General features: G+C 39.5%; 1 protein-coding gene across 1 annotated transcript; it reads right to left on the bottom strand.

The window, feature by feature from the left end:
- Positions 1-328: 328 nt before the first annotated feature.
- LOC149258622 (uncharacterized) lies at positions 329-949 on the bottom strand. The gene has a single exon (XM_089426047.1). The coding sequence runs from the start codon at positions 947-949 to the stop codon at positions 329-331; it is 621 nt and encodes a 206-aa protein (XP_089282173.1).
- Between the last annotated feature and the right edge of the window lie 18900 nt (positions 950-19849).

Consider the following 19849-nt stretch of genomic DNA (forward strand, 5'->3'; position numbering starts at 1 on the left):
TGTGGAATGGGTTGGAGGAAGGAGAAGAGGGTTGAGGATCTGGCTGGCGATCAGGATTTAGAGAATTAGGGAGGGATGAGGAGGATGGAGGATTGGGAGGTGAACGAGAAGAAGGTCTAGCTTCAGGGTTTGGCTTGGGGATAGGGGCAACTTTCTTTTTCTTCACTGTTTCCCATTGCTCTTCTTGCAGAGTGTTTTCTACATCTACTAGTTTAGTACAACGATTAGCAAAATGGCCATATTCATGACATACCTTGCACTTGAATGGAATCTGCTCGTAATCTAATTGCTGAATGTGAGTCCAATCATCTACCTTGAGTTTGATGGCTTATGGCAGTCCTTTGCCCAGATCGACTTCTACACAAATGCGAGCACAAGCCTGCATGTTGTCCTTAGGTTCACTTCGATCGATGTATTTTCCTACAACATTTCCAATAGCTCGAACTGATTCATCTCCCCAGCAGTGAAGGGGAAGGTGAGGTAGCCGGACCCAAACAGGAACAACACTTGGTATGTCCAACTCGGGATCAAAATCCGGAGTCCACTTGTTGAGATATAATCCTCTTGAGTCCATGAAATAGGGCCCATTTCGGAAGATTAAGTCTTTATCTTCTTTTGTTTCAAAATGAAAGGTGAAATACCCTTTCCCACAAAATCTAATGGAGATTTTCCCTTGAGTTTTATCAGACCAGTTCCTTTCCACCCATCTTTGCACTGTTTTTGGCGATGGCCAAAGTCTAGTAAATTGCCCAATGAGTCCTCGTTCTGCTAGTGCAAGGGCAGCCATGCGAGGCAGGGTTGGAGGTAAGTTTACTTCCTGCAAACCATCAAGCTTTTTCACGAATTTAGAGACTGTAGGGCGAGGTCTCTGTGGAGGTAATGATCTGACCAATGCTGAAAAGGCCTGCTGAAGAGCGGCCTCCTCCGGTGGAGCCTCCGGAGGGGCCATGCCAAGGGGCCGAAACAGGGAGCGCAGTCGAAGAAGGCCTAGTAGAGTGCGCGCAGCGGGATCCAACAATAAGACCAATATGGTCTATTGGACTTTGAAAAAGTAAGAGATTAATTGATATTCTTTAAAAATTTATTTCTATGATTGAGAAGAAGGGAGACCTGGAGCGTATTTATTATATGGAAACAAATATTATGAATGTCATCAGCAATTTCCATATAGAGTCAGAACAAGAAAAGAGAATGAGGCAAAGATCAACAATCCATAACACTACAATGGTACATGCAGGGGATCAACAAAGAATCCATATGGTGGGTCAATCTAACAAAGGTAAACATGTTTCTTTTGAAGATGTGGCAGTTGTAGCTCATGCTGAAGCTCAAAAATATGTTTTCACTAGTGAGGAGGAGGTTAGAACTGTTGTTGAAAAGGAGAAAAGAGATAAAACACTAAAAATAAAAATGCCCATGGATGTCGCTCTTCCACTTGATAATGAGGAGATTATTTCTGTAGAAGAAGAAATGTCAACTAGGAAGAAGAAGAAATAAAAAAATTGGTGAATCTGTTAAAATCATAAGCAACAGTGAAGAACAAACTGAAAGTTCTAAAGGAAACAAAGAAATCATAACACCAGGTGCTGATTTAGAGGATGGCATTATGAAAATAAAACAACATGCCATTCAGAATCACACGAGGAAGAATAAATTAATTAATGGTGGCAAAATATTTGAGTTTAATGTCACCCAATTCTATAGGTTAGATGAAGGACAATCTCAATATCAAATTAGAAAGGCACATCACCTACATGTCCATAATTTGAAAACATTGTTCAGGTACAATCCATATGCACATGTGGTTCCTTATGTGATTCTTATTGATCCAAATCAAGTTCTCAATAAGGAGTAATTTGATAGGACACGATGTTTTGACTACAGATATTATGTAATTGGAGGGAACCATTCAGCAAAGGCCAAAAGATAATTGATCGAGGAATATCTTGGAAACTATCTTTTTGAAACAATGAAATACATCATTTATTCTGGTTTAACAGAAATGGAGGCAAAGTTATTGGCATGGGATCATAATGCAAATAATGAGTATAAAATGTCTATGAATTTCGTTCAAAGGGTGATATTTATTCATAATGATTGTTTAGAAAAATGTGGTGGGGATAAGCTTAATGTCAGTCTAAGCTTTCAGAATGAATGTTGTATGGAAACAAGTTATCAAATTGAGGATATAATCCAATCAAAAGGGCAAAGTAAATTCATAACTATTCAAAGGCGTAGATAACATTTTCTAGTTGGCATTTAGAACAGGGGATATGGGAATTGATTGATGACATTTTCGAATTGTGGGAGAATATTGGCGTAAAAAAGCAGAAGGTTAAAAGTTCTAAACCCATAATATATACCAACAGTAAGACAGGTCCTGAAATGAAGCAACTTCCAGATGATATGACTATCACACCTTGGAAAAAAATGCAAGGTGTGAAAGATGAAAAACTAGTCAAATCAATATTATGTCATGTGAAGTCAGGTGAACTGTCATTGGAGGAAATGTGATCATAATTTCAAAAGTAAGTTTGTTCAATTACTTTTACTTTTACTTAGATTATAATTTTCTTTTAAATATAACATATTGTTGTTGGTATTATTTGTTATACATATCATTATATTAACAATTTTTACTTTATTTATTCAGTCATAATATTTATATGAAAATACAAGAACATATGGTTAAAATGTTGAATGAAGAGAGTTGGAATGATGTTGTACTCAACTACCCAGAATCAAGTTCTACAACAACACTTAAAGATTTTTATCTTGCATTCAAAAAGTTATGTTGATTTTTACATTCATTTTATTCATATAAATTTTTATTTTATTATATTACTTATACTTATATTTATTTATTTCATTAAAGATGTCGAAGAAGGATGCAAATGGAGTACCAAATACTTTCAAAAGTTTCATTGAAAAAATTAAGTTGGAAAGGCTGAGAAAGCAGCGTCTTAGGAATGTTGAACTTGATCCTACTCTTACTCATTTCATTTGGAATGGGCTGGCGACTATCCAATATCAAATAATACAAGGTGACTATGAAGACATTGAAAAAATCATACCTAAAAGGGAATATGCCCTGGTTATTGTAGACATTCCTCATGGTTTCAATTTCCCAAACATTGAATATGATAGTGAGCCTTACACTTATCAAGCTTTTAATAAAGTGGTTACGGGCTTTCAAGAAGTCACAACATCACCACTTTGGAGATTTGTGACATTTCATTCAGACACACAATTTGCAATGTTATTAACAAGCTTCAAGGGAAAATCAAACTCAAGGATGCAACTTACATGGTAAGACATTGAAATTGTATGTTTGATTAATGTAATTTTTTTGTATGTACAAGTGGATTGAACTTTTACTATGTCATGTTACAGGAAAAAGTCAAATCTTATTTCTTCTAGAGATCAACCAATTACAAGTGATTGTGAGTTCATCCATGTTGAATGTTGGGCAAAAGATGATAACTATAAGTCCATTCTTCTGAACCAAGTAGATGGAAAGAGTCATAGCCAAGTATTGGTTCATGACACTGTCGTAAAAAAGTTAACATATGAGGATAAAGATGAAAAATGGAAGATAGTTAACATTTATCAAAAACCACAAACATTGACTAATTATCTTATAGATTTATGTTCAAATGAAGGAGATTGGGTTTTGGATTTATTTTCAAGTTCAGGTAAGTTTTATTATATAAAATTGAATTTTAATATTTTTTTTTGTTTTTATGTGTTTATACTAATTTACTTACTTATTGTTTTTGTGCTTGATGATTAGGTAAAACACTAGCATGTTGCCTACAAAAAGGAAGAAATTGCATTGCGATTGAAAGAGACCCCTCTATAATGCAATTTTATTCAACAAAGATTTAATGCTCGTCAATTTCTTCCAGATGAAATGCAAGAAGTTGGTTTGAGGAAAGGAGATTTTAATGAATCACGTGTGGCAAAAAAGGCAAAGGAACCACAACCACCACCGTATGGAATGATTGGAAAAAGACACTTTGGGAGATTTTCAGACATGAAAGATCCAGTAGACGAGGAAAATGAGGAAACTCAAGCAGGAAATATTGTGGAAGAAGAAAATAATGAAGTTGCAGAAGACGATGAACATGGATTATATGATATTTAAGTTGTGATTGCAAATCAAACTCAATTTTGAGAGATCTTCATTAGTTTTATTTGTAATGTTTTGACTTTGACATTTTATGAGAAGAATGAATATTTGATTATTGTTGTTATATGTTCAATATTTGTATTATCTGATTTTCACTGTAATTTTTATGCGAATAATTTTTTTTTTTTTTTTGTAAAAACCCTGTGATAAATATTATTTTTTAACATAAAATTCATTAAAAATGCTATTTTTTTAAGTTTTTTGTTAGGAATTTCCCATAAAAATCGTTTATTTGACATGTCATTTTTGACAAAAATTACGAAAATGTGTATTTTTTTCATTATATTTATATAGAAAATGTGATTTTTTTGTGAAATGTTTAAAATTATTGTGTTTTAGTGACAATTATTTGATGTCCATTGAAATATTAATTAACACTACATAAACATATAGAAAATAGTAACTTTAAAATATTGATCATTTTTTTTTTTGTTAACTACGCAAAAAAATGAAGATTTCATTACAAAGAAAATTGAAAAGAAAAACGAAAACACAAAAACCTTAAAAAATACACTTAAACAAACAACAAACAAACAAACAAACAAAAAATAAAAAATAAAAAATAAAAATAAAAATCTTACAGGAAGAAGAAGACATTAGAAAATTTAAAGTGTCAAAAAACAACCCTATAAAAAAGGGGTTGATGCTACATCAAAACTTTTCAAAATCAGCATGAAAATCACTAACATTGAAAAAAAAATGTTCATACTTGATACAAAAGAAATTTTAAAGTGCCAAAAATATGCTTAAAAAAAAGAAGTTTATTCTGGCATCACCACTTTTCAAAATCGAGTGATTTTTTGCTACCTCAAAAAACGAGGTACCAGTTCACTTTCTCGTTTGATCGGTAACTATGTTACCAGTTAAGACTACATATAAGGCACCCAAAATAGCTAGAGTTTTTATTGATGATATTATGAGATTGCATGGAGTGCTTAGGAAGATCATATCAGATAGGGGAGTAGTGTTTACAGGAAGGTTTTGGACCAGTTTCCAAGAAGCCTTGGGAACCTGGTTGAACTTCAGCATTGCTTATCACCCTGAGAAAATGGGCAGGCAGAGAGGACTAATCAAATCCTCGAGTACATGCTTCAGATGTATGTGATGGACCAACAAAAGAGATGGGACGAGTTTTTACCCCTCGTGGAATTTGCTTACAATAATAGTTATCAAATTTCCATCAAGATGGCACCATTTGAGTTCTTATAAGGAAGACCTTGCAGAACACCTCTCAGATGGGACCAACTAGAGGATCGAGTATTAATAGGACCAGAAGTGGTGCAAGAGATGGAAGAACAAATGACTATGATTAGAGGAAGGCTAAAAGAAGCACAAGATTGACAAAAAAAATATGTTGATGCTCATTGGGTAAATCGAAGTTATGAAGTGGGAGATAGGGTGTTCTTGAGAGTAAGGCCCCAAAAAAAAAGCTCTATAAGATTTGGAAAGGGAGAAAAATTGTCTCCACGGTTTGTGGGACCTTTTGAAATCTTAGAAAAGAAAGGGCCGGTGGCATATAGGCTTGCCTTACCTCCATCTTTAGCGTGTATGCATGATGTGTTTCATGTTTCTGTTTTGCGTCATTATATTTCAGATCCTTTGCATGTTATTGACTTTGGTCATTTGTAGGTTTCAGACGAGGGAACAGTGATGGCCGAACCAGTTCGCATACTGGACCAGCGAACTTTGCAGCTTAGACGATGGTTAGTGGACTAGGTTAAGGTCCAGTGGGACAATTATAGTCCCAGTTCAACTACTTGGGAGGATGCCGAGGAGATGCGTCACCGTTTTCCTTACCTATTCCAAGGACTTCGAGACGAAGTCTAGTATTAAGAGGGGGTGTATGTAGTGCCCCGCTCTAGTCGACTAACAATGATATGACATTAACATTTATTTAGCCCTAAGGCCCACACTTTATTCTTTGAGGACCTCAGGTTGAGGATCCGGACACATGACTCTATTATTAGTGGTTGTGATGTTTATGTATGTTCTCCATTGATATTATGATGAAGATAACATTAATGGTTATGCATGTTATCTATTGGTATTATGATGATTGTAGGATTAATGGTTATGCATGTTCTTTATTGATATTATGATGATTGTAGCATAAATGGTTATGTTTGGTCTCCATTGAATTTATGATGATGATAGCAGTAAAGGATATGTATGCTCTCTATTGATATCATGATGATGATAGCTTTGATGGATAAGTATGTTTTCTATTGATGTTACAATGTTGATATCTTTGATGGATATGTATGTTTCCATTGATGTTATGATGATGATAGCCATGATGGATGTGTCCCCTATGTTACCTACGTGCATTAGTTCTGGTTCACAATGAACGATGATGCGAATGACTAGGTGATGTTGATGATGTTATTATGACAATGAATAACACTGAGAAACCTTGTTACTGATGATTATTGAGTATGACAGGAAATCACCAGAGGCACTCACATATGATGAGTTGACGACACCTGGTTTGATGAAAATTTATATTATTTTATCTTTGAAATTCTAAGTCAAATTTGAAACCTGCTATATATGTTTATCTATATTCCAATGATATGTTAGTGTTTGCAGGTACAAATTAGTTGCTTGGCTGAATGACTCACATATGGGCGATGGGGTTGTACAATTGGATGGAACTGCATGGGAGGGGTGGGACAGTGTCCTTGATCTCACCCACTATCACTCCCGCTATGAATTAGGCTGGAAAGATTGAAACACCTTCGCCTTGAAGATCACGATGTCATGAGGGCAGGTCCCAAACTTGGGTCGTTCATGAGGATTTTACCGAGGGGGGGGGTGCATCACGGTGGATTCATTGATCCCCGACACCATTAGTCTCACTATAGTAGGCAACATAAGAGATGATAGTGGCCTCTGTCGTTGCACCTATACTTTCCCCTTGTAGCCACTGAATGCTTGAAGGGCAAGTGGCGTGGCACCCTTGCAACTTCAAGGGAATTTCTTGAAGGGCATGACCAACTTGGCACCCTTGGCATCACAAATAAACTATTAGGTGTGACACCCTTGGAACTTCAAGGGAAGTTCTTGAAGGGAACGACTAAACTTGGCACCCTTGGAATCACTAAAACTAAATAAATTAATAAATATAATCAAGATATGAAAACCAGGTAAATTCACATCAAAGGTAAATGATGTTAGAAACCAAGGTAATTCAATCAATAATAAAACATGGGTTAAGAGGATCATAGGAAGAAATATAATATTTTACCTTGAAAACTCTACCTTTCCCATGTTGGAAAATATTAGGTAGATAATGTAGTTTAATTAGGTAAAAAGGGAAAAGAGGGACAGAAATGTAAGGATAAATATTAATCCTAAAATAGTTAAACCTAATTAAGAGAAGAGGATGGTGAATTAAAATAAGATTAATAAATTAAATTTTAGAGAAATTTAGAGAACCTCCATGTGGCAGCAACTAACATAAGAATATCCATCTAAGAGATAACTTGAGTTAAATTAGGAAGTAGATAGGGGATCAAATCTTGACTTATCAATTGACTTTAGTAATGAACACAAATTAAGGAGTAAAAAGGGGGATCAAGAGACAACTAGGAGAAGAAATCGGAATCTTGTTGAGGTGAGGAAAATATTAGTTTTAAATTAAAATTTAAGTAAATAATTTTGGAGACTCTTGATGAGAGAGTGACACATGGGTGGGTGGATGATCAAACTATTGGATTTTAAAAAATAATTAGCTATGCATGAAATGCCAAGTGTCACCTATGATGACTCCTATAAAAGAAGGGGTAGACCATGGGAGAAAGGACTTTTTCTTTACCCTACTATTGAATGGATGAGATTATGTCAGAGTAGTGACTACGAGCTATAGTGAGTTTGGTGAGGTATAGGACTTTAAAGAGCGGACTCTTGAGCCAAAGAGTGGTCTCCTCTACCAGCTAATACATTCCTCTGTTGTACAACCACATTGTAGCTCGGGGGCCTGCGAGGAAGGAGAGTACCCAAGGAGTAGGTTGGGAGGTCAACCGATGGGTCATTGCATTTGGTTTAAGCACGTTGGCATTCACACTTGGGGGTGACTGACAACAAAGGAGGGCAATTAGCAGCAAGTCAAATTTGAATCTCGTCTCTTGGTGAACGGTACCTATGTTGTTATAACATTCTTTTGTATGACTTCATTATGGTTTTAGTTAATCACATGTAAATTAGATGATATGTTCAATGAAGTGAAATTCAAGAAAGTTTTATATAATGCTTAATAAGTTTTGAGTTCCCAATGATATTTTCTTATGTTTGTATTTTTAATATTTAATATTAAAAGAAAAACAATTATAGGGTTGGTCCCTACACGAACAATAATTCTCTGGGTGACGAACTTCGTGGAATGAACAAAATTCAAGATTTGCGCATCGATCAAGTTGCAACACAGAGTTCTGTGTAGTATGGGTCGGGAGATGATTGCTGCCTGATAAAATGCTTCCCTGTCTCTGTGTGGGCGAATGGTTGTTCGCAGAAGTGTTAGTCTTCCGCTGTTTGAGCTCAGACACTTTTGTTGTCAAGTTCTTCACGAGGCAAGTGAGGGTTTCGATATCACTTATCTCTTTGTCTCTACCCTTTCTCACCGTCGCTTGGGACTTCCTGCTCATGTCTTTGGAGTCTTTTGTTGGCTCATCATCTTGGATGACTCCAATCACGTGCAGGTATTTTTCAACAACGATTGCCTCTTCGCAATTTTCTAGTAGTGTTGGCTTTACAGCTCGCTTGACGAATTGTGCAATGTTGGTCGGCAGTGCGGATGTGTAGCAATCAACAGTGATGGAATCATGAGGTTTCGTGTCCGCTGTAAACTTGTTCAAGATGTGCAAAAACCTCTTATTGAAGTCTTTGACCTTTTCTTTCCCCTCCATATTTAAGCTTCCTAACTCTTTAAGCAACATGGCTAGGGTCTTGTCATCAACGAATTTCTCAAGAAACATACATTTGAACGTAACCTAGTTCTGTATGGAGTTGACCGGAAGGCTGTGATACCATGTTGCAACACAACTATCTAAGGTACATGGGAACAGTCTACATGCTACATCATCATGTTGTACCTTAAGGGTCTACAACTGCAAGTAGAAGTTGTCCAGATGGTCTTCTGCCTTCACTGTACTATCAGGGTCAAACTTGATGTTCATTCTCTTCGTTCGCCTTAGCATCCTGTGCAAAGCACTTGGGAGAGCCAATGGTCCTAGTGTCATCCATTCCAGATTCTGGTAAGCCATGTCTTCTTCTTCGTCGTCCTCCTCCTCTTCTTTAGAATCTGACAGTTTTGGATCTGAGTTCATCGGTTCGTCTCTGCCTCCGCCTCCTTTGCTGCCTTCCCCTCTACCTCCTGTACCGAAGTCTAATCCCAAGATCAAAAGGGTGTCTCATTCACCTTGTCAAAATACTAGAAATTCCTCTCCATCTTCAATAGCTTCTTCTAAACCTTCAAGTGTGGCTAGAACTGCTTCTTCCAATGATGATACAACAACCCCTGTGGGAGTATCTTTTGGCTTCCTTGATGCATATGGAAGGTGTTGTATGCCTAGGATCAGTCCAACTGCTTTCACGAACTGGCGAGTGATGGGATGGATGGAGTGAAGGTGATGATATGGAATCTCATGTTCATTCCTGGGAGGTGAGATGTAACCAACTGCATAATCATGCGTAGGTGAGAGGGAGTGCGAGTTACTGCCTTAACCAGATGGTTGATGAGTGAGTGTGAGAGGACGTTCAACCATATACAACTGGTTTCCCTCCTTCTAGCGCCAGAAATGTTGACGGTGTTGGACCCGCCAACATTCAGGGGATCACCTTGGTATGAAGTCCCAACTAGACCTCACACCGTTTGGTGTGGGAGTCCCATCCGGTACGATGGCCCGGTTGCCATTATCTTAAAGATTTGCCTCAACTCTTGCTTGTCAGCACAAGAGAGTGGTATGCTTTGTCTTTCGAGAAGTGAGGTTCATGTGCCTAGTGATTGTAAGTGTCTCTTGTGTCAATGGTTCTTTCACCGTAGAGGGAGAGGGTGGGAGTGAGTCCCAAGTCGGTTGGGAGAATTCCCAACTCTGCTAGTAACACACAACACAAAAAGATGTGCACAACTTCCCGCGGCGCAGTCCACACAGATGTGGTAGTCACAACACACAAGGGAAGATAACACATATAACACTCAGCAAATTAGTCTGCGCGAGTACAATGGTTGTTATAGCAAGTTTTATGTGAAAGGTCTGTCTGATGTTCGGAAGAGTAGTCTACACGGGCAAGATAGCGTTAACAATATATACAACACAATTTCATTAACATATATGCATTACAACAAGTGAATTAGTTCAAGTGTTAAACACAGGTTAAAGCAACATGCATTACAAGTGTTAAACATTAGTATTACAACAATTATAATACATGTGTGAAAACACGTTGGCCTGTGAGAAGGCTTCTAAATTAAGCGAAAGTTCCAAGACACACCGTTACACCATACATCACTAACCCTGCGTGCAGGGTGTTGGAGCCACTACTTACTCCTCAAAGAAAATATTACAGACTCTCAAGGCTATGTGGGAGGAGCTGAGGTGAAAATTCCTTTACATGTACAAATGAGGGGGTATTTATAGCCAAGGGTGAAATTGACCCTTGTGGCTGTTCGACTACCCTCATGACTGTTTGAATTCCATGAATTTTCGACTTTACATGACTCTTCGTACAACAAGTGGGTCTCTTGGACTTCCACATTACATTACATTGATTGACAGTATGGCCCACAATAGAGATGTGGATGACATGAATCATGACACGACTCAACATGATAGTGCTGGCACATTCGTGTTGCTGTTGGTGTGCATGTCGAGCTACGATGCTGCTGGGTGATGGATGTTCTCATGGTGTGTCACAGCTTCACCTCCACATGGAAAAGTGCGTAGAGTCTTTGATGGTCATTGGTTCACTTGATGTTGCATTCACACATTGCTCCTTGCTTATATGTTGGTAATCTTGATAGGTTCGCCCATTCATGAAAGGTGCATGTTCGTCCGTCCGTCCATCCGTGAACACATCTTGCATGTTTGCTCATCCATCCATCCACGAACACATCTTTACATGATCATCTGTTCGTGAGCATATGTCTTTGCATGCATTGTATGTTCATCTGTTGGTGAACCTGTCATTGTGTATGTGCTCCCTTCATTCATCCCATTCATCGTTGCGCCATGTTTGTTTGTGTACCTATATTTGTAGTCACTCATGACAAGACAACATCAAATCCAAAAATCCCCTAGTCTACCATGATACATGATCGTTCGGATGCAGGTGATTGGGAGAGGTGACAAGGTTGCGAGGTGGGATAGAGGCTCCAGGCACTGGTGATGAAAACTGCGCAAGAGTCACTGAGTGATGAAGATGGAAAATCTGGATCGACAGTTACTGTCCGTGGGGTTTGGCTTAGTTGGAGGACAAAACTGCTCAGTTTTGTCAAGGAACAGTCCGGGCTGCAGAAAGGTTGGGCAAGAAAAACCTGTGCAATTTCCAGAACGAGTGGGCACCAGAAGCTTGGTAGAAAAACTGCGCAATTCCTGAAGGGAGTTGGCAGTCAACTGTTGGGTCATTGGCAGCAAAAACTGTGTAATTCCTGAGAGGAACTGGCAGTTAGCCGCCGGGAGCTTGGCAGCAAAAACTACGCAATTCCTGTAGGGAACTTCCAATCAGCTGCCAGGAGCCACTGGCGAGAAAAACTGTGCTGATACTAGGAGGCTAGCCTGCCGGTCACCTATGCGCAATTTTTGAGCTAAGTGGACTACTGGGAAGCAGAAGACTTGCTCATGAAAATTGCTTAATTTTCTGGGTGAGCAGCTGGCCAACTCTCGGGAGGGCTGATTGGAAACGCTACACAATTTTCTAGGGGAGACAGGGACGGGCACTTGGTGTCTATCTGGCTTGTTTGTGCAGTTTTCTCAGTCAGCGGAGCAGGCAAGGTTTGCAGCCTCTGCACAATTTTTGAGGGGAGTCAGTCCCGGGGTGGCTGTAAGGTCAAACTCTTTGGTTGACCAACATGAAGGTTGATTGATTTGCTTGCGGAAAATGCAGCTTGAAACAACTTTCTTGGTGCTTCTGTGTTGTTCTAGGTGACAGTGGATCAAGTCGTTGGCGGGTTGATGGTCCGACTGTCAAAGGGGAATCTGGTTGTCATAACTTCAGCAAAGTGACTAAGTGTGTGAATGGGTGAAAGCTGCATACATGATCTTGCAAACAAACACTTACATGCCTTGATGATGAGACGACTCAAACCATCCAGACACACATGCTCAACATGACTGACCGACGGTGTAAGGGACAAGCGCAACACTTGTTATTGATCATTGATCGACTGTGATGACGCTCGCGTGATAGTGTATGTGACTCTGTGTGTGAATGCGACAGATGTTTATATAGTGAACACAACAAGTACACACGAAGCGAAGACCTTGAGTATGACCAGAACATGTTTGCAAGCATGAAATTGACATCAACATGCAAAAGCTTGGGTGAAATTATCAAGAAAGGGGGGTGTGAAGACTCACACGAGCTCGTGGAGTGAACCTGAGTGTGTGCATTCATCAAGTGAAACTCTCAAGGAAGGCTCTGAAATTGGGTGCAGGCCAAAATTTTGGAGGGTGGTTGTAGTCGCTACAACACTTGGCAACACACTGGTAGAACTCCAGCGTCTCTGTTTTGGTTCATTGATAGCATAGGGCCTTGGTCTTTTAGGGAGTATTGAATCATTGTGCCGGTTACTCCACTTCCCCACTTACCCCATGGACATACATGGTTCACGTTTTTCCAACTCAGTCAAACACAATCAAAAGTTTAGCTTGATCACAGTGTTTTGAATTTGGGAAGGGTCGTTTAGCTTGCGAGTTGAAGATTTTCAGAGTATAAGTAATCATCTCTGGTGTTTCTCCGTTGCCAGTAGGCTTGGACAGTACCCCGACGAAGTCACGTAGGAACACACGCATTACTCCACTGCCAGCGAGCCTGGTTAGTACCCCGGTGGAGTTGCATGCTTCACCTCTCTATGCAGGAAGCCTTTCTCTTCTTTCGCCTTTGTATTTTTTTGAAGAGGACTGTGCATAGGCACTTATTTATTTTTTGGGCAGAAGAGGGATCCCGACTTATTGAGGACATAAGAGGTTGTTCTTTCAGAGAAGCATGTAATACCTCTGACATAGGTTTGCTTGTTTATATTTTCCGCTTCTCCATTTCTACTAGTTGGATGAGCTTGAATGCATAGAGCAGAAAGATGAGTACAAGCGTGGGGCTTTCCATTGTGAACACAAGTTCATGGTTGGACCAAAACTTCCCTTGCAGATGGCTCGTATTTTCTGTCAAGACTTCATCAGCCGAAGGTTATAACCAAGAATAGAGAAGACAAACACAAGACATGCTATTTTCCACATCTAGGCTGAACTTCAACCTGTGCCCGAGAGATAGCCATCCATACACTGATAAGGGATGTATGGTCCTGATGCAAGGTTAGAATTCTAGCTCTTCCAGAGTGGTTTCTCACTAGTGGCTCAGGCCCCCCCGGAAGGGACGGCAAGGAGGTAGGGACTAAGACAGACTATCTGACTGGACTAAGAGAGGGACTGGACTAACTAGTCTGGTATACTATAATTAGAATCTATATGGTGAGTCACCCAATAGAATATATATTAGGATCATGTGAAAAGAGTACGATCTTCTCTTTCCTTACTCGATCTTCTCTTTCATCTTTCCTCGACTTACTCCTGTATCAATACGTTACGCCACCCTCGAAGGTAGAACGAAGATCGGATAACTTATGCTCTTGCAAGACCCCTTACTCCATGAAAAAGGACAGGGACCATGGCAAAACATGCACGATGGGATTAGAGATGAATGAACACGGGAGGAAGGACGCGATAGTGAACCATGGAGAGGATACTGAACGTTTGTTTTGTTTGCTTGATACCTTACTATTTTTGTTTCCGGAAATAAGTGTTGTCGACTACTACATTCTAGACTTTGAAAAGAGTATGTGGCTAAGATTTGAAGAGACTTGTGACACTGTAGACCAAGTGCTACAGTGTCACAAGTCTCTTCAAATCTCAGCCACATACTCTTTTCAAAATCTAGAATGTAGTAGTCGACAACACTTATTTTCGGAAACAAAAATAGTAAGGTATCAAGCAAACAAAACAAACGTAAACAAAAATAGTAAGAATAACAAACCAAATAATAAAAAAAAAGATAGTAAGCAAGGCAAACAAAACAAAACATTGGAGATGACTCTAGCCACCCACTTTTACCAACTGGCATATGGTGAGAATCTTGGAGATGCTTGCAAAATGCACATGCATCATCTTCCTCATAAGGTCCATAACCACTGTTTGAACCATGGCCACATATTGATTTCAATTTGGAGGTGTTCTTTGCTATCATAGGAGTGGAACTTTCAACAACTTGTTCCCCAAGGACATGTTGCAATTGAAGACACATATGCCTCTTTTCCTCTTCAACCATTTCTAGCATTCTTCTCAACTCAATGTTCTCCATACGAAGAGACAAATTCATCTCCTCTATATCTTGGAGACTCTTCTTGCCAATTCTTGCAACTTGGTTAGATGAGGCTCTGATACCAATTGATCTGAAAATGGAGGAGGTGGTCAATTTCCTCTTCTCCAAAAGCAAGGACTGTTCTCTGACACTTTGCAAGGAAAAATGGATCTTAACACTAAACAATTTTTTCAAAAGGTCTCTTCAAGTGATGAGTTAGTTTTTACATGTAAACTTAACCATAAGCAACACAACATCCCATAAATCATACATGCATACATGAAAGAGCACAACAAAGGATTTGGTGATGAAGTTCACCCGTCCTGGGCTACATCTCCGGGCCTACCAACATAGCTAGAGCACTCCATATTCAGTGGAAAAATGAGTACATAAAAGTTTGTTGATAAACATGTGGCTATTTCCCCTCCAAGGAAATGTTCCCCTACAAATAACTCTCACATAAAGTAGCATGACAACCAACAATCATCATGAAAACATCAGCAACACAAGACATCTCCTACGAAGGCCCTATACTCCAATTGAAAATGGGCATACATGAGCATATAGCACTTCAATTCCATATTGAAGAGAAAATAGAAAACTTTCCTTAACAAGACATAGTGAGAAAAGTATAGAAGATTTGAACCCTGCAAGTAAAAATTGTTGTAGTAAACTTCTGAAGGTAAGAAAACCCCTACAAGGCCTTCTCCATGCTCAAACACCTTCAAGAACTGCTCCAAAACACTGATTGATCCATACACCCATGAACTTGAACTTGCAAAAAGTTCCTTAGATGTGCTCAAATCAACAAATAAAGGTCACCATTGGATCTAGAATGTCCAAAAACCCATAGGAAGACTCTTTTAGAGCTCCAAATCACTGAAAAATCCCAAAGATATGGATCTACAAGCTCTCCTTGTAGTTTTGTTGTTATTCGTCCTACAAATTAGACTAACAGTCTAACTGTCCTACAAATTCACCCAATTTTTTGCTACGGAGGCAATAATTTCACCCTCCAATGGTGCAATTTGTTGGACAATTAAATTTCCCAGTAACCCTTAAGGGAAAAAATTCAGGCCACATGGGCCTTAACGTCGCCCTCGTTGACTTAGCACCTTAACTATCGAGTTATGGTTATATTGGATCCACGAGATTGAGGGTCGAGCCCTAACCGTCAGAATTCCCTCGCGCCATGGTGCCTAGTATTTGGGGCACCATATGCCCTAATCCTAGGGCTTTACTGTCACACCCGCCGTCTAGCGCCTTCCAGACTCCGCCACGGTCCTATCGGTTCCATATGACCATGGCTAGGGCCTTAAACTGAGCCTCCTCCCATCGATGCATTTTCAATATGGCTATGGTTCTATGGGAGCATCATGACCAGGGGTCGGGGCTGGTCCCCAGGCCTCGTCCTTCTGTGTCATGGACATATGATATCAGATGCGACCAGGGCCGGGGGTTGGTAGCCCAACCCCTTTTCCCAAATGAGTGCCATTGTAAAATTTATATACAGGTTTTGGTCCCATGTATTATAAGAACCACCATGAGCCTAATGGTAAGGTGCTACACTATTGGATGAGAGGTCGGGTGTTCGAATCCTGTTGAGGCTGTCTGATCCATACCAAACTTTTACCCAGCCACGAGGTGCGACGTGGCGGCCTCTAGGTGGGGCACGTGGCACACCCTCATTGACTACCACAAACAAATGAACCAATCAAAACGAGCCAACTCACCCAATATGAGGCTGCAACTTATATATTCTCATTGGATACCTATCCAGTAAGCCTAGATGATGTCAACTATACGGAAGCCCAGTCAGCTGCTCAGTTAACAACCCTGCTCATCTTTTAATTGTTGGCCCAAATGATAAGAATGTGATAACTTGAGCATACGGTTTTTTATTGAGGTGAAACAAACGTCGTTGGATTCAAAATGACGAACACTTCGACTTGATGCTGGTTTCAAGACTTTCTTAGCACTTTCATTTTTGAGCTAAAATTTGATCCCCTGATCATTACTCCTCAAAAGAACTAGTTTGTCTCTCTAATGCTATGCGGGGGGAGGAGCTAAGGTGAATACAATGAGGGTGTATATATAACCAATGAGGTGATGCTTCACCTTCCTTGTGACTCTTTGATTACCCTCATGACTCTTTGACTCCCTACGACTTTTCGACTTTACATGACTCTTCATATTCTGAATTTTTTCTTTGTACTTCCACTTTACAATTCATTTCGAATAGATAATTTACATCATCCACAATTTGGTGTGGCATGTGACAACTCATAACATGACATGATATGACATTGCTGAAATGGAATTCTTGACGATATGGCAATGTCAAGCCACTCTTGCCGCTCCTTGTTATGTGTCTACTTGAGAGTGTTCTTTTATCCACCTCTGTATGACTTGACAGTAAGGAGTATTCAATTATCTCAAGTCTTGAGTTGTGGTCGCAAACTGGTGCCCCTTTTCTCTCTCGGTTGATCATCTTGCATACTCAGCGACAAAGAGGTCTTTCAACATGTTTCACTTCTTCATCTCCTTCTTTATCATCTTTCCATGGCATGATAAGATACTTGCATCTGCAATTCACTCATGATGAGATGACATCAATCTGACAAAAACCCCTAATCTAAGATAGTGCATGCTGATCCATAGTCTGAGCCAGAATCGGGTGACAAGTTGGGAGAGGGGCTCAGTGACTGTGCAATTACGCAATTCAAGCAGTCAGGGGTGAGGCTTGAGCCTCGAGACTACATAATGAACAGTCTACGCTGGAATGAGGGACAAAAATGTGCAATTTTTTAAGGTTAGTGTGACAAGCTAAGGGGATGGGCACTGAATCAACCCATTATGCAGTTCTGGGAGATAAAGAAGATTGGGCCATTGTGTAACTCAGGGGCTGAAGGGTTGAGCTTGAGACTAGGGATTGCACAATGCACAGTTGAGGGCAGGCCGGGAAGATGGATTGCGAAATTATGGGAGCCAAGGCTCGAGCTTGAGCACTGGAACTGCGCAGTGCAACAACCCTGGGAGGTAGGAATTATGCATTTCGTAGTGTCAAGGGGCAAGGTCACAACTAGAGGGCTGAGACTGCGCAATGCATAATTTAGGAAGGTTTTATGAGGTTGGGTTGCTTGGTCAAAAAGTTTTTTCAGAAATTTACTAAGTGTGGGATCAATGAGGCTGATGTGAACAATGATAAGACTTGACTGTGATCACACACCTAGAATACTTGACGAAGCAACAACATAGATCATCCAGGATATGTGAACAACAAAATTCCCTTTGTGCAACGAATTTACGACAAGTGCGACACTAAAAATACAATTTGCAACGACCGTGACGACACTTGTGCAACAATTCTTAAAACTTTAGAAATGAGTGTAACATATGTTTACAAGGTCAAACCAACTCATTTACACAAAGATGGCCACTTGAAACCACCAAAATAGGCTTATACACATTGTGCGATAACTAACATGGGAAAAGGCGACATTTTTCCTATCTTGCAAAAGGGACCGAAATACTTGAAGAAAACACATGGAATGAGTTTCAATGCTTGCGAAGACAATATACAAGACCAAGGAAGGCTCCGAAATTGAGCGTAGGAAAATTTTTTGGAGGGTGTTGTAGCAACGACAACAATATACAAATCAACAATGAAAGAGGTACAAGAAGAGCGAACCAACTAGATATTTTGGGCTAAAAAAGTCAAGGATTTTCTTCCACAACAACAGGATGAATTCCAATGATTTATCTTGATAAGATTTTCAGATCTAAATAAACTTTAATGCATTTTTTAGAATTTATAAGTCAACACTTCAACTAAGGATAAAACACACATATCAACCTTGATGCTAGTGAAAGATTGTTTTGCCTCCTTGTTACCCCACGTCAAATTGCTTATGAAGGATCGCAAACTACCAATATCATTTTTGTATTAGGATAGGGCTAGTGGTAGTAATGGAGATGATCTGCTTCCAGGATTCTATCTGCTAGGGTGTTTCTTCTTATGACCTTTGTAGCAAATCCTAGTGGACACCCCCTTCCACAAGTTTGCTAAATACAATCCAATTCCAAAGTGGATATCGAAGTCTCTAATAATATGTCTCATTTGTTTGCGATTAATTTCAGGGTAAACAATGATATTTTAGTTGTTGGAGACTTTGTTTTGGATCAAACTTCGTCACGACACTAAGTGTATTAGGATGTCTTATTTGTATAGAGCATGTTGGCGGTGGGATGCTCAAGAGACAGGGGCTTATCAGAGGCAGGGCATATAGAACAGAGGAAGATGAAAAACCACGATTAAAGCAGGAAATAGTAGGGGATATTGGGAGAATTCTGGAGGTAAAATACCTCATTGCAATGGGCGGAGCTGGAAGATCCAAAATGACGGTGCTCAGCTTGTTGGATTCGACTGTGGGATGACTTATGTCTACCGGGTAATCTTGGGTTCAACTTCGAATGGATAGCGGGAAAAGCATGCATGGATGGCGGGAGCATAAAAAGAACCTAAGCATGCGACTTGGGTGATATGGCACTAGCAAAGTCTATGCAGTGGGTAGCTGGGTTGAATCAATTCATTGCAAACCCTGTTTAATATCAAATCTTGGTCGCGCATCTAGATAGCCTTGGAATGGCCATATATGGTGGAAAAGCTACCATAAAAACATTAAATACCCAATTACATACTGTTAATTTTTACTTTCAACCTCCTCTTCCACTTTTCAATCTCCTCATAACCAACCCTCCCCTTCACAACTATTTACTATTTCCAGTTTTCAATCTCCTCATAACTAACTCTACCCATTCACAACTATATGGATGAATCTACTTTTCGATCTCCTATATGGATGACTCTACTTTTCCATCTCCTCATAAGTAACCCTACCCCTTAGCAACTATTGGGCATTCCTTTAGGTTTCATCTCTATTTTCATTGCCTTAATTTCTCTTGTGGTGGAATTTGAAGAAAATTAATCGTGATGGAAACCTTCGACGTATGTTGCCATAAGATTCGACTCGAAGAATAGGTGAATAGGTGAACAACGTTAGATGGCCTAAAATAATTTTATAAGAAAAT

This window comes from Pinus tabuliformis, chromosome 6, assembly GCF_031772625.1.
Source record: "Pinus tabuliformis cultivar Carrire ecotype Pingquan chromosome 6, CPIR1, whole genome shotgun sequence".
Taxonomy (NCBI): domain Eukaryota; kingdom Viridiplantae; phylum Streptophyta; class Pinopsida; order Pinales; family Pinaceae; genus Pinus; species Pinus tabuliformis.